We start from the raw sequence: 19,345 nt of genomic DNA on the forward strand, positions 1-19,345 counted from the left end.
CGATTATGAAGTGAAGGCCAGCCAACGAGAGCATACAGGTCGCAGTGGTGGGTTGTATATGGGGCTTTGGTGACAAAACGGATGGCACTGTGATAGACTGCATCCAGCTTGTTGAGTAGGGTATTGGAGGCTATTTTGTAAATGACATCGCCGAAGTCGAGGATTGGTAGGATGGTCAGTTTTACGAGGGTATGTTTGGCAGCATGAGTGAAGGATGCTTTGTTGCGAAATAGGAAGCCAATTCTAGATTTCACTTTGGATTGGATGATTGATGTGAGTCTGGAAGGAGAGTTTACAGTCTAACCAGACACCTAGGTATTTGTAGTTGTCCACAAATTCAAAGTTAGAACCGTCCAGAGAAGTTATGCTGGATGGGCGGGCAGGTGCAGGCAGCGATCGGTTGAAGAGCATGCATTTAGTTTTACTTGTGTTTAGGAGCAGTTGGAGACCACGGAAGGAGAGTTGAATGGCATTGAAGCTCGTCTGGAGGGTTGTTAACACAGTGTCCAAAGAAGGGCCAGAAGTATACAGAATGGTGTCGTCTGCGTAGAGGTGGATCAGAGATTCACCAGCAGCAAGAGCGACATCATTTATGTATACAGAGAAAAGAGTTGGCCCAAGAATTGAACCCTGTGGTACCCCCATAGAGACTGCCAGAGGTCCAGACAGTAGGCCCTCCGATTTGACACACTGAACTCTGTCAGAGAAGTAGTTGGTGAACCAGGCGACGCAATCTTTTGAGAAACCAAGGCTACTAAGTCTGCCGATGAGGATGTGGTGATTAACAGAGTCAAAAGCTTTGGCCAGGTCAATGAATACGGCAGCACAGTATTGTTTCTTATCGATGGCGGTTACGATGTAGTTTAGGACCTTGAGCGTGGCTGAGGTGCACCCATGACCAGCTCTGAAACCAGATTGCATAGCGGAGAGGGTGCGGTGGGATTCGAAATAGTCGGTAATGTGTTTGTTGACTTGGCTTTCGAAGACCTTAGAAAGGCAGGGTAGGATGGATATAGGTCTGTAGCAATTTGGGTCGAGAGTGTCACCTCCTTTGAAGAGGGGGATGACAGCAGCTGCTTTCCAATCTATGGGAATCTCAGACGACACGAAAGAGAGGTTGAACAGGCTAGTAATAGGGGTTGCAATAATTTCGGCAGATAATTTTAGAAAGAAAGGGTCCAGATTGTCAAGCCCAGCTGATTTGTAGGGGTCCAGATTTTGCAGCTCTTTCAGAACATCAGCTGAATGGATTTGGGAGAAGGAGAAATGGGGGAGGCTTGGGCGAGTAGCTGTGGGGGGTGCAGTGCTGTTGAATGCAGTAGGGGTAGTTAGGTGGAAAGCATGGCCAGCCGTAGAAAAATGCTTATTGAAATTCTCAATTATAGTGGGCTTATCGGTGGTGACACATTAGAGGCATGATTCAAACTCCCTCTCTAATGTCACTGTCATACAGTTACAGTGCATTTGGAAAGTATTCAGACCCCTTGACTTTTTCCACATTTTGTTACATTACAGCCTTATTATAAAATTATTTCAATATTTTTTTCCCCCTCATCAATCTACACACAAAGCAAAAAACGTTTTTTATACATTTTTGGAAATTTATTAAAAATTAAACGCTACAAGCTTGGCACACCTGTATTTGGGGAGTTTCTCCCATTCTTCTCTGCAGATCCTATCAAGCTCTGTCAGGTTGGATGGGGAGCGTCGTTGCACAATTCTTTTCAGGTCTCTCCAGAGATGTTCGATCGGGTTCAAGTCCGGGCTCTGGCTAGGCCACACAAGGACATTCAGAGACTTGTCCGAAGCCACTCCTGCGTTGTCTTGGCTGTGTGCTTAGGGTCGTTGTCCTGTTGGAAGGTGAACCGTCCTGAACACTTTGGACCTCAGCACTCTCGTCAGTTATAGTCACAGCTGTGTACATCCCCCGCCCCTCAAGCGAACACCAAGACAGCCCTCAAGGAACTTCACTGGACTCTATGTAAACTGAAAACTATACACCCGGAGGCTGCATTTATTGTAGCTGGGGATTTTAACAAAGCTAATTTGAGATCAATGTTACCTAAATTTTATCAGCATATTGATTGCACAACACGTAGGGCTAATACTCTCGACCACTGCTACTCTAACTTCTGCGATGCATACAAAGCCCTCCCCCGCCCTCCCTTCGGCAAATCCGACCACGACGCCATCTTGCTTGCTTATAGGCAGAAACTCAAACAGGATGTACCAGTGACGAGAAACATTCAACGCTGGTCTGACCAATCGGAAGCCATGCTCCAAAATTGTTTTGATCACGCGGACTGGAATATGTTCCGGTCAACCTCAGAGAACAACATTGATCTATACGTTGACTCGGTGAATGTGTTTAGAAATAAGTGCATTGGAGATGTCATACCCACTGTGACAATTAAAACCTACCCTAACCAGAAACCGTGGATGGATGGTGGCATTCAAGAAAAACTGAAAGCGCGATCCACTGCATTCAACCATGGAAAGAGGTCTGGTGATATGGCTGAATATAAACAGTGTAGCTATTCCCTCCGCAAGGCAATCAAACAAGCGAAATGCGGAGTCGCAATTCAACGGCCCAGACACAAGACATATGTGGCAGGGTCTACAGGAAATCACAGACTACAAAAACAAAAACAGCCACGTCACGGATAGCGACGTCACGCCTCCAGACAAACTAAACACCTTCTTTGCACGCTTTGAGGATAATACAGTGCCACTGTCGCGGCTCGCTAAGAAAGACTGCGGCCCCCCCTCTCCTTCTCAGTGGCCGACGCGAGTACAACATTTAAACATGTTAACCCTCGCAAGCCTGCTGGCCCAGACGGCATCCCTAGCTGCGTCCTCAGAGCATGCGGAGACCAGCTGGCTGGTGTGTTTACGGACATATTAAATCGCTCCCTATCCCAGTCTGTTGTCCCCATATGCTTCAAGATGGCTACCCATAGTTCCTGTACCCAAGAAGGCAAAGATAACTGAATTAAATGACTACCGCCCCGCAGCACTCACCTCTGTCATCATGAAGTGCTTTGAGAGACTAGTCAAGGATCATATCACCGCCACCGTACCAGACACCCTAGACCCACTTCAGTTTGCATACCGCCCCAACAGGTCCACAGATTACGCAATCGCCATCGCACTGCACACTGCCCTATCCCATCTGGACAAAATAATACCTATGTAAGAATGCTGTTCATTGACTACAGCTCAGCATTCAACACCATAGTACCCTCCAAGCTCATCATCAAGCTGGAGGCCCTGGGTCTCAACCCCTCCCTGTGCAACTGGGTCCTGAACGTTCTGACGGGCCGCCCCCAGGTCACTTCGCTGACCCTCAACACTGGGGTGTGTGTTCAGGGGCGTGTGCTTAGCCCTCTCCTGTACTCCCTGTTCACCCACGACTGCGCCATGCACGCCTCCACCTCAATCATCAAGTTTGCAGACGACACAACAGTAGTGGGCTTGATCACCAGCAGCGACGAGACGGCCTACAGGGAGGAGGTGAGGGCACTCAGAGTGTGGTGTCAGAAAAATAACCTCTCACTCAACCTCAACAAAACAAAGGAGATGATCGTGGACTTCAAGAAACAGCAGAGGGAGCACCTCCCTATCCACATCGAAGGGACAGTAGTGGAGAAGGTGGAAAGTTTTAAGTTCCTCGGCGTACACATCACAGACAAACTGAAATGGTCCACCCTCACAGACAGTGTGGTGAAGAAGGTGCAACACCGCCTCTTCAACCTTAGGAGGCTGATGAAAATGTGGCTTGTCACCCAAAACCCTCACAAACTTTTACAGATGCACAATCGAGAGCATCCTGTCGGGCTGTATCACAGCCTGGTACGGCAACTGCACTGCTCTCAACCGCAAGGCTCTTCAGAGGGTGGTGCGGTCTGCACAACGCATCACCGGGGGCAAACTACCTGCCATCCAGGACACCTACAGTACCCGATGTCACAGGAAGGCCAAAAAGATCATCAAGGACAACCACCCGAGCCACTGCCTGTTCACACCGCTATCATCCAGAAGGCGAGGTCAGTACAGATGCATCAAAGCTGGGATCGAGAGATTGAGAAACAGCTTCTAAGGCGATCAGACTGCTAAACAGCAATCATTAACTCAGAGAGGCTGTTGCCTATATTGAGACCCAATCACTGGACACTTTAATAAATAGATCACTAGTCACTTTAAACAATGCCACTCTAAACAATGCCACTTTAATAATGTCTACATATCTTACATTACTCATATCACATGTACATACTGTATTGAGACCCAATCATTGGACTGTTTAATAAATGGATCACTAGTCACTTTAAATAATGCCACTTTAATAATGGTTACATATCTTACATTACTCATATCACACGTATATACTGTATGTTATACCATCTACTGCACCTTGCCTATGCCACTCGGCCATCGCTCATCCATATACTTATATGTACATATTCTCATTCACCCCTTTAGATTTGTGTGTATTAGGTAGTTGTTGGGGAATTGTTAGATTACTTGTTAGATTTGTGTGAATTCGGCAGTTGTTGGGAATTTTTAGATTACCGTAAATTCCGGACTATAAGCCGCAACTTTATTCCCAGGCTTTGAACCTCGCGGCTTAAACAATGACGCGGCTAATATATGGATTTTTCCCACTGCATAATGCTATAACCACCATGCTTCACCGGAGGGATGGTGCCAGGTTTCCTCCAGACGTGAAGCTTGGCATTCAGGACAAAGAGTTCAATCTTGGTTTCATCAGGCCAGATAATCTTTTTTTCTCATGGTCTGAGAGTCATTAGGTGCCTTTTGGCAAACTCCAAGCAGGCTGTCATGTGCCTTTTACTGAGGAGGGGCTTCCATCTGGCCAGTCTACCATAAAGGCCTGATTGGTGGAGTGCTTCACCATTTCCATGGGGAAAATGTGTGTTTGCTGGTGTAGCAAACATGCTAGCATGTGTGAGCTGTACATGTTTTGTAGAAGAATTACCTATTTGTATGCCTTTTGCACAGTGAAATATCCCATTTTACATTTTAAGTGCAGCTTTGCAATCTTTTACCACCTCAACATTAGAAACAGCATATCTCTGGTGTTATCAGGGCTGTCAGTGCAGTCTCTATTCTTCTAGTTAGAGAATTAATGAGACACTGGAGATTTGTAAAAGGTGCTAATAATGCTGTTTAATTATGTTTGAGATTCCCAGTTCTATTATTCCACAGGATTAGATGCCAGACAAAATAAGCCATGTTGTTGGTCCATAAGAGGATTGTTTTGCCTGACTAATCATGCTAGCTACTGTACACTAGCTTAACGAGTGTGTGTTTCTGAGCATGGCTACGTCTAGGGGTAAGCATGATGAGAACCACAGATGTGTCAGATTAGCAGGTGTGTCTCTAGGTGAAGAGATTGCTGGGTGGATTTTTCTGTGTACAGTATCCTGTTTTCTACTTGTATTAGGCCCTGGAGGAGCCCATTAGTGTCTAGTGTTGGAATCCACAGCTGCTATCTCTTAGTATGTCCGTGATGTTCATTAACGTGGATCTGTCTGAGGACTATGTACAGTAGTGTACCACGTCAATGCTAGATGACCAGGAACACTCCTAACTACTGAAGGGCAACAGGAGAGTACAGTATGTGAATCAATGTGAGTGCTATTTTAACATATTAGATATTCATGTATGCTACTTTCTGAGCATGGGAATGTACCGTTTTCTACTCTCATCGTGCCTCAGGCTAGCACTGCCTTAAGAAACACTCCATCCCTAACAGAAATATTGTGACCTCTCTGTGTACTCCGGCACTAGAAGGACAAGTCTACAGTAAGTAACAAACCCTATTTAGTTGTCAGTTGTATTCTGGTCTAAGGGTGCGAGAGAAGGTAGTTAGGCTTGTTGGCCTCCTCTGCTGGTTCTGGGTTGTTTTCAGTAGGCTGTGAATGCTGCTCCATGGTTGGTTTAAGTCCGGTGTGGGAGTAAACAGGTCCAAAACAGGCTCCCAGCTAGTCTCCCACCAAACTCTATTCATTGTACAAAGCTGACCTGGTGCTATAACTCACACATACTGGCTGTTGGCAGGAGATCAATTATGTATTTTGCTCAAGGGTTTGTAATGCAGTTGACTCCCTGACCCAAAGATTTCCTACACGGCCATGAGGTCAAAGATTCCCATGCAGCCATCTGTGCATCAAGCCTAGTCAGAAAGCATGCTCAAATATGGCTCTGTTGGCCCTGAGTTGAATGAAGGGCTGTTGTGAAAATGAACGTTTTGAATCACACAGATTCTGGCCATCACCCATCTCTGCACCATAGAGCAGAATAACAGATGAAACATCAGGCTGCAAATCAATAACCCAGTCATACAGTGTCAAGAGAAAACATAGTTTAATGTGTTTTGAAAAATCCATCTGAGAACATGGTTGTACTGTATTACTTTATGGAGTATTTGTTTGAGTCAGAAATCTCCTTTGCCCTTTTATGAAGCAAATGTGCATATAAAGCAATGTATATAGAATTGCTAAAAGGTGAAGAAAAATAATGTTTATTAGCTGCCAGGTTTAAGAGGGCATAGTTAAACAATTTCTCCCACATTGTTTCAGTTTATGGTAAGAATTTCTTACATCTAATTTTCTTACAAATAGAAATGCACCCTGAAAATATGCCCCCTTCAAATACATTCATATTTCAGCAATCATAATGTGGAGCCAAGTCATCCAGCCTGCAAATTGCCCATGGAGAATACTTGTTTGCTAGACTATTATATGTGCCACATCCCATCCAGGCCTTTGTGGCAGCCTCTTATCCCTGGCCTGCATGCCCAATTTCTCAGACTCTGACATTTCAGCTATCAGACCGCCTTCGGTCACAGGGAAAGAAGAAATCCCCCATAAATATTGTTTGCGGAGAATCTGTTCCTGATATCCCCTTCCTCACCTCTCCTCCCCTTTCCCCCTCCTTCCCCAGCAGCGACATTATGCCGCCCTTGATGTTTTATCATTAGTTTGGAAGTGTGTGGTCCCCTACTGTGGACTTCTGATGGGCACAGACAGTAAAGGCATGGAGACAGCCAGCCAATTTCTCCCGCTGTGACTTGTCCCCAGCAAGGGGCCGGCGCTATCTCTCTCTGTGCCAAAAACAGGCAGATATTCCCTGTGGCAGGGAAGCTTTCAAGCCTCTAAGCACCGCTGCATACCTGTATTGGCCTCCATTTTGTCATTCTCATTATTTTGTTTGTGGTGTTATGAAAGGCCTCATCAGTACACTATCAGTCTGTTACTGTTGCAAGCGGTGCAGAAGAACTGCAGGGGAGTGTGCCAGAGTAGCTTAATGCACTGCTTAACTTAATTACTGGAAATAATCACTTAATATGTTCATTTATGACTTCCCAACTACCCATTGAATGTTTATGAGCAATATTGGGCACATTAAGTTTGTTTTTCAAACTACAGTATGAGTATACAAAAATAGTACATTTGATGTGTTCATGCCAACGTTTTGGCCTATTGTTGATGAGTAGAGGTTTAAGTAAGGTTGGAATGACCTGATATCACGCACTGTGCATTATCTATGCTCTGATATTATCATGCTCTGATATTGCATTCACTGTCACTAGAAAAGCGATCAATGATGCGTTGACACGGTTTACAGATGAAGAAGGCAATTTGGGAAAAGCAACGTCCTTCCTGAGGGAAAAACATACACAGCATACAATACAGAACCTAAATCATTATCTCTATAGTAGTACTACAGTAGTTACTTAGAGATTTGACACTTTCCCAATCCTGCTACTTCCATACTTGCATGACCCCATCCTTAATGGCTTCTCACACTTTCTTTGTTTCTTATACATGTCTTTATTTTGTATGTTTTCCATCTAGATGCTCCTACCACGATCCCCACACCCACCACCTTGAACCTAGACAACACCCAAGGTACTGTATGTCCCCGCTTTGTTCACTCTCACCCCTCGCCTGTGTGTACGCGTGTGCATGCTTGCTTGCTTGTGTCGGTCTGCAGTATTATTGTACAACGAGAAATGCAGAGTGGGTGAGAGAGTTTGGGAGAGAGGAAGAGAGAGGGAGAGACTGCAGGCAGGCAGTCTTAATCAGATTGTCCTGCTGATAGGTGAAATGGCGGACGACCTACACTGTGCTTTCAGTGACACCTGTCACATGTTTGATCTGTGAGGATGAAGGAGACATGTTGGTCGCTTGGCTCTCTGCTATCTTATCAGCATCGCCATGCAGCCGTATATCAACCTGCGCACGCTGTCATCACATTCACATTATAATGCCCTTTACATCTCCCCCATCAAATCACAATCACATCTATCTTTGTAGGCCTGGAAACATTGACCGTTTTATATATATATATATATATATATATATATATATATATATATATATATATATATATATATATACACTGCTCAAAAAAATAAAGGGAACACTAAAATAACACATCCTAGATCTGAATGAATGAAATATTGTTATTACATTTTTTTCTTTACATAGTTGAATGTGCTGACAACAAAATCAAACAAAAATAATCAATGGAAATCCAATTTATCAACCCATGGAGGTCTGGATTTGGAGTCACACTCAAAATTAAAGTGGAAAACCACACTACAGGCTGATCCAACTTTGATGTAATGTCCTTAAAACAAGTCAAAATGAGGCTCAGTAGTGTGTGTGGCCTCCACGTGCCTGTATGACCTCCCTACAATGCCTGGGCATGCTCCTGATGAGGTGGCGGATGGTCTCCTGAGGGATCTCCTCCCAGACCTGGACTAAAGCATCCGCCAACTCCTGGACAGTCTGTGGTGCAACGTGGCGTTGGTGGATGGAGAGAGACATGATGTCCCAGATGTGCTCAATTGGATTCAGGTCTGGGGAACGGGCGGGCCAGTCCATAGCATCAATGCCTTCCTCTTGCAGGAACTGCTTACACACTCCAGCCACATGAGGTCTAGCATTGTCTTGCAATAGGAGGAACCCAGGGCCAACCGCACCAGCATATGGTCTCACAAGGGGTCTGAGGATCTCATCTCGGTACCTAATGGCAGTCAGGCTACCTCTGGCGAGCACATGGAGGGCTGTGCGCCCCCCCAAAGAAATGCCACCCCACACCATGACTGACCCACCGCCAAACCGGTCATGCTGGAGGATGTTGCAGGCAGCAGAACGTTCTCCACGGCGTCTCCAGACTGTCACGTCTGTCACATGTGCTCAGTGTGAACCTGCTTTCATCTGTGAAGAGCACAGGGCGCCAGTGGCGAATTTGCCAATCTTGGTGTTCTCTGGCAAATGCCAAACGTCCTGCACGGTGTTGGGCTGTAAGCACAACCCCCATCTGTGGACGTCGGGCCCTCATACCACCCTCATGGAGTCTGTTTCTGACCGTTTGAGCAGACACATGCACATTTGTGGCCTGCTGGAGGTCATTTTGCAGGGCTCTGGCAGTGCTCCTCCTGCTCCTCCTTGCACAAAGGCGGAGGTAGCGGTCCTGCTGCTGGGTTGTTGCCCTCCTACGGCCTCCTCCACGTCTCCTGATGTACTGGCCTGTCTCCTGGTAGCGCCTCCATGCTCTGGACACTATGCTGACAGACACAGCAAACCTTCTTGCCACAGCTCACATTGATGTGCCATCCTGGATGAGCTGCACTACCTGAGCCACTTGTGTGGGTTGTAGACTCCGTCTCATGCTACCACTAGAGTGAAAGCACCGCCAGCATTCAAAAGTGACCAAAACATCAGCCAGGAAGCATAGGAACTGAGAAGTGGTCTGTGGTTACCACCTGCAGAACCACTCCTTTATTGGGGGTGTCTTGCTAATTGCCTATAATTTCCACCTGTTGTCTATTCCATTTGCACAACAGCATGTGAAATTTATTGTCAATCAGTGTTGCTTCCTAAGTGGACAGTTTGATTTCACAGAAGTGTGATTGACTTGGAGTTACATTGTGTTGTTTAAGTGTTCCCTTTATTTTTTTGAGCAGTATATATATATGATCGGTGGTGATTTTAGCATGTAAATCTTGGTTTGGCAAACTCTATATATATTTTTTTTAGATGCATGCCAGCAAAGCCACTACACAACACAACACTAAACAATTCATTAATTGCACTATGACGGTGACAAACGGTGCCCACAAACTGGTAGGGCCTAGACAATTGTCCCAACAGCAGAGCTTTCTTTTCAGCACCATGGAGTGAATCCTTACCACGGCTACACCTGGCTGTCAGCGGAGCCTTGTCTGTCAGCAAAATAGTTCATTCAGCCTCATTTAATGCCTTTTTAAAAAACACACTGATATGGCTGACTTCTTGCCGCTCGGATCCCGTAACCGGGATCAACATCCAGCGAAAAAATCAGAGCGCCATATTCAAAACCAAATCTAATAATTTCTATTTCTCAAACATAGGACTATTTTACACCATTTTATAGATACACTTCTCCTGAATCGAACCACGTTGTCCGATTTCAAAAAGGCTTTACAGCGAAAGCAAAACATTAGATTATGTTAGGAGAGTACATCGACAAAAACAACCACACAGCCATTTTCCTAGCAACTAGCATGCATCACAAATACCCAAAACACAGCTAAATGCAGCACTAACCTTTGACGATCTTCATCAGATGACACTCCTAGGACATCATGTTACACAATACATGCATTTTTTGTTCGATAAAGTTCATATTTATATATAAAAACAGCATTTTACATCTGCGCGTGACGTTCAGAAAATATTTTCAATCAAATACTGCCGGTGGATCAGCGCCACAATTTACAAAAATACTTGTCATAAACATTGATACAAAATTAAACTGTCATTCAAAGAATTATAGATGAACATCTCCTTTATGCAAACGCTATGAAAGATTTCAAAAAAGCTTCAAGAGGAAAGCACTCTTTGCAATAATGTGAGTACTGAGCTCAGAAAAATACACTAGGCTATACAGATAGCCGCCATCTTGGAGTCATCTAAAATCATACATTGCATTAGAAATATTCCTTTACCTTTGATCATCTTCATCAGAAGGCAATTCCAGGAATCCCAGGTCCACAACAAATGTTTTGTTCGATAAAGTCCATAATTTATGTCCAAATAACTCCTTGTTGTTCGTGCGTCCAGTAAGCTACTCCAAGTGTAGAAAGCGCGCGGATGATGTCCCGACGAAAAGTTTAAAAAAGTTATATTTACGTTCGTTCAAACATGTCAAACGTTGTAAAACATCAATCTTTAGGGCCTTCAGAACGTGAAGATTCAATAATATTTCAACCGGACGGTTCCTGTGTCTTGAAAAAGGTTTTGGAACGGGAGGATCCACCCTCGTGAAGTGATGACACCCCCTGGCTCAACAACTTCCCCTCCTTGTCATTCGGGCTCTGTTCATCGTAGAAGCTTCAAACAACTTTGTAAAGACTGTCGACATCTAGTGGAAGCCGTAGGAAGTGCACAATTATTACTACGTCACTGTGTATTCAATAGGAAAAGACTTGAAGAGAGCCCATGCATCCAGATTTCCACTTCCTGGTAGGATTTCTCTCAGGTTTTTGCTTGCCATATGAGTTCTGTTATACTCACAGACACCATTCAAACGGTTTTAGAAACTTCAGAGTGTTTTCTATCAAAATCTACTAATAATATGCATATTCTAGTTTCTGAGTTTGAGTAGGAGGCAGTTTAATATGGGCACATATTTTTTCCGAAATTGTCATTACTGCCCCCTATCCTTAAGGAGCTGTAAGAAAAATGTGGTTTCTTCTGAATTGAGATGTACAAACTATGGCATAATGCAACGATGAGCGGATAAGAGGCAAAACGTAATTTTGATTAAGACATTAATGAGAGAGCTAAGATGGGCATAGTCAATATAACTATTTGTTCAGCACTTTTTAATTGTACAGCGACAGAATTCAGAACATGGGCCGTTCTTACAGTATTCTCCCTGTACCCTAAGTCAGAACTGTAGGATAAATATATGGGGCATATAAGCAGACAATGAAAGCGCTTACACGATTCGATGTTAACATTTCTCTGAAACAGGCAATATGTGCACCACAAAGTCAAAACAGTAGGCTAAGTTATGAGGGGGAAAGGGACCAAATGATTAGTGTGACGGACATGAACTACTAACAGCTTACTACACAACATACACTTAGTATTACTTTCTTTTTTGCAGTATACATACTGTATCTCCCTGGCATATTACATAATTGATGCAGTAGCATACAAGACATTTTTGGACTCAACGTTGTGCTGTGCCCATTTGAACAAGAAGGTGGCGTGGCGGTCCTTCTTGTGGGCAAATTTGGTCATGAAACTTTGTCATCAAAGTCTGGCATTCTCTGGATTTATGGTGCTTTCAAGACAACTGGGAACTCAGAAAAAAATTACGTTGAATCATGACGTCAGTGATCTTCAGGTCGAAGCTCTAGAAAGAGGCCAGAGTTCCCGACTTGGAATTCCGTATTTTCCCAGTTGGAGCTAATTTTTTTCAGAGTTCCCAGTTGTCTTGAACTCAGACAGATTTCCCAGTTCCAGTTCCGATTTCCCAGTTCCAAGTTTCCAGGTGTTTTGACTGCAGCAGAAGTCAGGCTGGATTGACAGCATGGCCAATGTATTCAACCTTTTCTGGCCCATGGTGTTGTGTGTGAATGTTTATCCTTTTAAGCTTCAGGGATGCAAACTGCTGAGGGCCCAAAAAGGTGACACTATTTTTTGCACTGAAACATGCAAAAAATCCCTGCTATGGGGAAATGCAGGTTTTAACTAATTAAACAACAAAGAATATGATCTACATGATCAGTCTCTGTGGGTAAAATAAAAAGTGGTTCATGTAAACCTAACTCACTGCTAAAAAATGAATGGAAGCAATCCAATGTTATTTGCTGCCTAGACTTTACTGCAAATGAGACTCAAGTCTTGAGAAAAAACAATACACTGATATTGCAGTTATCATGACAGCCTTTATAATAGGATGCTTGTGACCACCCACATCTAAATATTGCACTTGAGAAAAAAACATCTTAAAGTACAAATAGAATGAAACAACTATGCATTCTATTTTTGCTCTATTATAGTGGCCACTGTATTACTGTAGACATCGATCAAATGTGTGCAAAAATAACGTTCACTGAGTAAAACATGAAATAATCCATCCTCACTCACACACAAGTGTTACTGTCAAGTTCAACACAACAAAAGCAATATTTTGGGCCTACACTGCACATTATTACATTGTACACTTTCTGCCTGTGGACATCTGTTCTACACTGTGCCAGCATAGCATGATACCCTTTGTTGGCATAACTGATCTCTTTCAGGCAGAGAGAACACCTGGCATACCCCTTTTTATTCACTGTATTGAACAAGTGAGAAAGAGGGATAGTGTGTGGTGTTCCTTTCACCTCTATGGTGCCATCCAGCTAAAGCCAGGCCCAGCTCCAGCTACACTTGATCCCTGAATCCACTTGTTTAACAAGCAACACCTAATTTTCACCTAATTCTCTCATTCTGAAAATTAACCGCATACTTTAGAGGGAAAACATTAGTTCACAGATAGTGGTTAGTTCGTTAACTAGTTAACATTTCACACAGATTGCCAGGGTCCAGTAAGCAACTAACGCGTTATAACTTGAGGAACGGCAAGGAGTCGTATACCAGTTAATACTATGGCGAATTGGTTATGATACTAATGTTAGCTCATCTGATGTTGTCGTTAGCTGTCTGACTTTGTGTAATGTCCAATGGCCGATGAGCACCGATACGTTTTATCTATAATTTCTCTTCATATGACAAGGATTCAAAAGGATTTGCCAGTAGATTGTCGATGTGATTCATGATGATGACTGCTTGTCTAGCTTGCTAGCTAAGATGTTGAAAGTATGATCAGTCCAATCAAAGCTACGGTAGATGTAATGTGATTTGACGTCATTTTATCTGTGGCCAATGACCTTGAGCCTTCATGGATGGGCACTTCTAATGTAAATATATGGCAGCACCCAAGGGGCTTGAATTGTTTCGCTCTCCCTGTAAAGTTTGCGGTGACTTAGTGTCCCCATGAGTGAAAGCAAAAAAGAGACCATGTTTGTATGCAGCTTTATTAACTCAATACATATTTATTTTTTCGTTGTTTGCAAAATGATATGTCACACATATTAATGCCAAAATAACATGAAAACAGGCAACAAAAAATTTAATAATAATAATAATAACTGCCCCACCTGCCCTGAATGATGGGTGGAGGTCAGTTTATTTACAGTGTCAGCTGGCCCATCTTTGTACATACCTTTTAGTGCTGGATCTTCTACAGTACTGTATGTATGTAACGCCCTGGCCATAGAGAGAGTTTTTTGTTCTCTATTTTTGATTAGGCCAGGGTGTGACATGGGTGGGCGTTCTATGTTCCGTTTTCTATGTTGGTGTATTTCTTTGTTTCGGCCGTGTATGGCTCTCAATCAGGAACAGCTGTAGATCGTTGTTGCTGATTGAGAGTCATACATAGGCAGCCTGTTTTTCCTTTGGGGTTTGTGGGTGAATGTTTTCTGTTGAGTTTTACAACCTGACAGAACTGTTGCTGGTCGTTTTTGGTTTATTTTGTAAGTGGTCAAAATGGTCTCATTTTGACGACGGCCGTTACAATGTAGCTCATTTCCTATTCTTTTCACTTTTATGGGAGAAGTGTGTTGCTATTGGTAAGATTTTTTTGTGTATAATATGGTTGTTCAAATAAACTCAAAAACAAAACAAAAATCTCTCTCCTGCATTGTAGATAGTTCAGGTTTGTTCATATACGGACACATGGAGACCATGTGCTAGGATCGCCAAACGAATTCATCAGTGAGAGAAAGTCCATTTAGAAGATAATACATTTCCGATAAACTGGCAGTGAGAGAAATAGAATGGGAGTTCTGGGATGGGTTGGGACTTTTAAAATATCTATTGAAGCCTAATGTTGGCCAAAAGTACTTGGCAGCATCGGGAGGTGACATTTAGAGATAACTAAATATGGTATTTATATTGCAGAGTAACTGCAGGATTGACAACTGCCATTCATTATTTGATATTTTTTGGACTGTTGTTTGCCAGCTAAACCCAGACCTCATAATAGATTTCTATCAATATTTGCAAGCATAGTTCCCTCAAACGTTTGGATGAAAATCTACGCTATGGAAGTACTCCATAGGTCCTGCTTTGATTATCTACTAACACACAGGGAAGGGGGGAATGCACTTGCATAGCTGACAATGTACTTCCAGAGCTAACATGAAGTCATCCCAATTCATTCAAAGCCAGCCCATCAAGATGTACCATACGTACAGTACATGTCCCATGGCATGTCACACCGCAGGCTCCTAGAGTGGTGGTGGTGGCGGTGGGTGGTGGTACAGTATGGGCTGTTTGATTTCCACTCAGGCACTAGAGAAGTAATCAGGTCCCTTTCATGCTGGTGCTGGAAAGCTCCGGAGGCCATTTTGTGTGTCTGAGTAGAGGGAGTAGAGAGTCTGAGTGTCTCATCAACTGCACAATCAGGTCTACAAGGTGAGTGAGTGGTCTGTGATATGAAGGAGGTCTAGCCCCTATTTCTACGTTTTTTTTATTGTCCATTTGGAATATTTCACACCACAGAAGAGGGGTGATCTTTTCTGTATAGGATCTCCTGTATCAATGAAATGCTACTATACTGTGTCCCAGTATTTGTACTTTTATACTGATGTAGGATCTTAATTTGATCACCCTGTTGCAGGAGGACTTTCATGCAATGCAGGACATTTTCATCCTGTAGTGTATTTTGAAGTTTAAAAAGGCTTCGGAAGTTTGCAATATTTTAATTTTTTCATTAATTATAATGTATATATTAATTCACATGTCCTGTTGCTGCAGGATTATTTTCCTGCTGTAGCAAACTGGCGCAAAAGATCCTACATGTGTATGTCTGATGTTTTATGATTGTCCTTGGATTAGGACAGAACTCTGAGGAGACTGTTGAATGATCTCATATGGTCTCTACAGAGAATCACAGATGATACTGTAGTTATAGTATTGGGGTTCAACTCCCATGGGTGTCAGCCAACTTACAGTGAGAATGCAATTCGTAAAAACAGGTGGTTGTTAAAATGGTGTGTTGTGTTTTTCATTGTATGCCAATTACTCTTCACTTACAGCTTATTGTATGCGACAGCGGAGACGTTTTCATAACTCCTCAGTGATTTCCGAGAGACAGGACTTAAACGGGGGTTTGACATGATTTCTGCAGTGCATGCTGGTAGGATGTAATAGAGCTTTCTTGCTGTTCACTAGTCTTCTAAATACCATGTCACAAGGGCCTTGTTAACCTGGCCTGCAAAGCGTCACATTGCATTACTCAAAGCTGCAGAACCGCACCTTCTGTTGGCATTTTACTCTGTTCAAGTATAAAACGTACATTCGCAACAGAGGGTAACATGAGTGTCATGACCAGAATATCCTTGTAAGCCTGAGGCCCAAAGAGATTGAAATATAATGTCATGTACCATAGCTTTACATTATATTTAGAGAACTCTTCATTGGACTTCACAGGGATTCCTGTTAGGAACAAATCGAGGACTTCTTAAGCTAGTTCCTCCCAACCCTGAGCACCACACAGTGCGCTCCTGTGATGTGTGTGAATGGTGTTATCCAAATGAATGTGTAAACATACAGCTCTCAAGCTGCCATTTTCCATTGATCCACACAAGCAGCCATCCCTCCATGTGGCCTCTCCACTTCCCTTTATGAAGCTAAGGGAAACATTCTGTGGGGTTCCATTCTGAACAAGTTGTTTATGCACCGTTTCCTCTTTGTGTGGCTCCCAGTTCATGTAGAATGTAGCTTTTCATTTCCACAGTGTAATGCTTTCATGCCCTGCTAGATTTTTCTGTCCTTGATAAGTGTTTTCTTTTTTTCTTTGCATTTCCTTGGTGTAGCCTAGCAACAGGCTATAGAGCCAGCGGTTCAAGGCCTAAATATGGTTTTGTGTTGAGGAGGAGCAAATGCCATGGTAAAGCATGAAACCACAGAGTCATTTGTACATCTCTGGTGTAGAGCTGGCCAGCCCTCCACGTTTTGTATCTACTGCTCTATCTCAGAGAAAGAAAGAAAGACAGAAAGAAAGAGAAAGAAAGAAAGAAAGAAAAAAAGAAAAAAGAAAGAAAGAAAGAAAGACAGAAAGAAAGAAAGACAGAAAGAAAGAGAAAGAAAGAAAGAAAGACAGAAAGAAAGAAAGAAAGAAAGAAAGAAAGACAGAAAGAAAGAGAAAGAAAGAAAGACAGAAAGAAAGACAGAAAGACAGAAAGACAGAAAGAAAAGGGGTGCTTGGAGAGTTCACATTGTCAAGCTTTTCAGTGTTCCTATATAAAAGATGTAGGACTAAGAGACTTTAAGTCCCTGTAGAGTTCGGGGAGAGATGAGCCACAATCTATGAAAGCATTGTGTCATGGGTGGGATAAAGCCAAACCTCTTTTCAGTGTTATACTGTCAACTATACGTACACCAACATTTACTTAACCAAAGGTTATTGTAAAGTGCATTAAAAAGTAGGTTTTAAAGCAGCTGTATTAACCTCTTTAAAGTAAAGAGACTGAGAGTGCAGGGGTTACCCAATTGTTTTTTTCCTGAAGGTCTTCCACCTCACAAATGTATGGGGAATTTATTTTAAAATATTTTTTACTATTATAAAATGGCAAACAAACAAGTACAGTGCCCATCCTAATTCATAAGGGCTGCCTCTCTGATTGGTTTGCTAACCAAATGCAACGCTCCAGGCACCATGGCTTTTATGGAGGAGCTGGTGTGAATAGATTTCAGCCAGCATTATTAAACAGAGTGGTTTCTGGTATTGTGCTGGCAGGCTGGTTTCTATTGGTGAGAGGGTAGTAGTCGTTCTGATTCTACATCTCAAGGGGTATAAAGGCAGTCTGCTGAGGTAAAGCCCTCACTCGTCAAACATTCAGAGATGATCCCAGGGAGGGACATCATATCCTGGGTAATCTCCTGCTAACCCCCTCCTTACCTCGCCTTGGCTGGAGAGAGTAGAGAGTAGAGAAGCATCTGGACAGAAACACTTCTCACCATTCACAATAATCTCTATTGAAAACTCAAACCACTTGACAGGGCTCCTGTACTGTACATTGTGCCGGTGTGCATGTTGAATAAATGTAAGAAGTAAATGTTGAGTATCCTGTTCAGTTAAATGAGATCTCCAGAACCCTGTGGTTTAACAACTGATCCAGATGTACAGGCTCAGTGGCTGGAGGAGCACTAAGTCCTCCGCATGCAGGGTATCCACAGTTCCCCGTTGAGCTGCAGGCTCTATATTGTCTTAAAGTATATCATGTATACAGCGCCAAAGATAGGCCACTAGTCATGCTGCCTGCTACCACACAGATCTCCGTCAAGCCTGTGTTTGTATGCTGCAAGGATGCTAGCCCACCACAGCATATCCACTATCATCCAGCTAAATTGATCCTACTCCAGGGAAGGACCTTTCATCAACAATGAATGAGTCAATCTGAGTTTAGCTGGCACTAAGAATAAGGAATGAATGGGACACTTGACCTTGACTTTTCTCTCCTCTGCTTTGTTTTGTGAGGCAATTTCATTGTTATTGAGTAAAGCTGAAATGTATTGGAGGGATAATAGAGAAAGTATGCTGTCTTACTGTAAGTGCACGTTGATACTTTCACATTTTTTTTAATGTGTTCTCATATTTTTCCTCACTGTCTTATGGAGTTTGGCTTCTTCATCTTCCAAAAGTACGTGGGCGTGCCTTCAAGCTGTGCATGTAATCTTCAGTGCAAACATTAGCAAATGTTCTACAAAATGTTGAACTGTCTTTACTGTCATAACAATGCGTAACAATATTATAAACAGTAATACGTGTTAGTGGTTAACAGAATGGTTAACAGTATCTTACTGTATGAGCTAAGTCCTATCTGTTAAATAAGACAGCCATGTTAAGTGTTACCAACCACACCAAGGAGAGGCTACATGGTGTCACTAAATAGTGTTGAAGCCTGAATATGTCACTGAGTTAATGGGCTACAGTAGAAGTGAGAAGTCTTCCACGTTCTGACGTTCAAACGCTACAGTGCCTAACTTCGGCACACCTCATTGTGCTGTTGAAGCACTGCCAAAGATAGCTCTGCAGACAGACAGACAAGCAGACAGACAGGCAGACGGACAGGCAGACAGGCAGGCAGACCAGAGTGTGACTTTATTATGCTGATTCTCCTGGTGCTGAGACAGAAGTAAGAAGATGTGAATGATTCAGCTGTTCACAGCTTTGACTGAGTGAATCCTTTGGATACATACGC

At 43.1% G+C, this 19,345-nt stretch overlaps 1 protein-coding gene across 3 annotated transcripts in view; it reads left to right on the top strand.

Annotated features, from left to right (window-relative positions):
* The window catches only part of cadm1b (cell adhesion molecule 1b), a 160,229-nt gene that overhangs the window by 126,249 nt on the left and 14,635 nt on the right, over nt 1-19,345 (top strand). For 2 of the 3 annotated variants that reach the window (XM_029715340.1, XM_029715341.1), the window contains one exon: nt 7,884-7,937. The exons of the other annotated variant lie outside the window; for it this stretch is intronic. In XM_029715340.1, the coding sequence (XP_029571200.1) occupies nt 7,884-7,937 (54 nt within the window). The remainder of the gene's footprint in view (nt 1-7,883; nt 7,938-19,345) is intronic. 3 annotated transcript variants of the gene reach the window in all.

The sequence above is a fragment of the Salmo trutta genome, chromosome 26 (genome assembly GCF_901001165.1).
Source record: "Salmo trutta chromosome 26, fSalTru1.1, whole genome shotgun sequence".
In the NCBI taxonomy this organism is placed as follows: Eukaryota; Metazoa; Chordata; class Actinopteri; order Salmoniformes; family Salmonidae; genus Salmo; species Salmo trutta.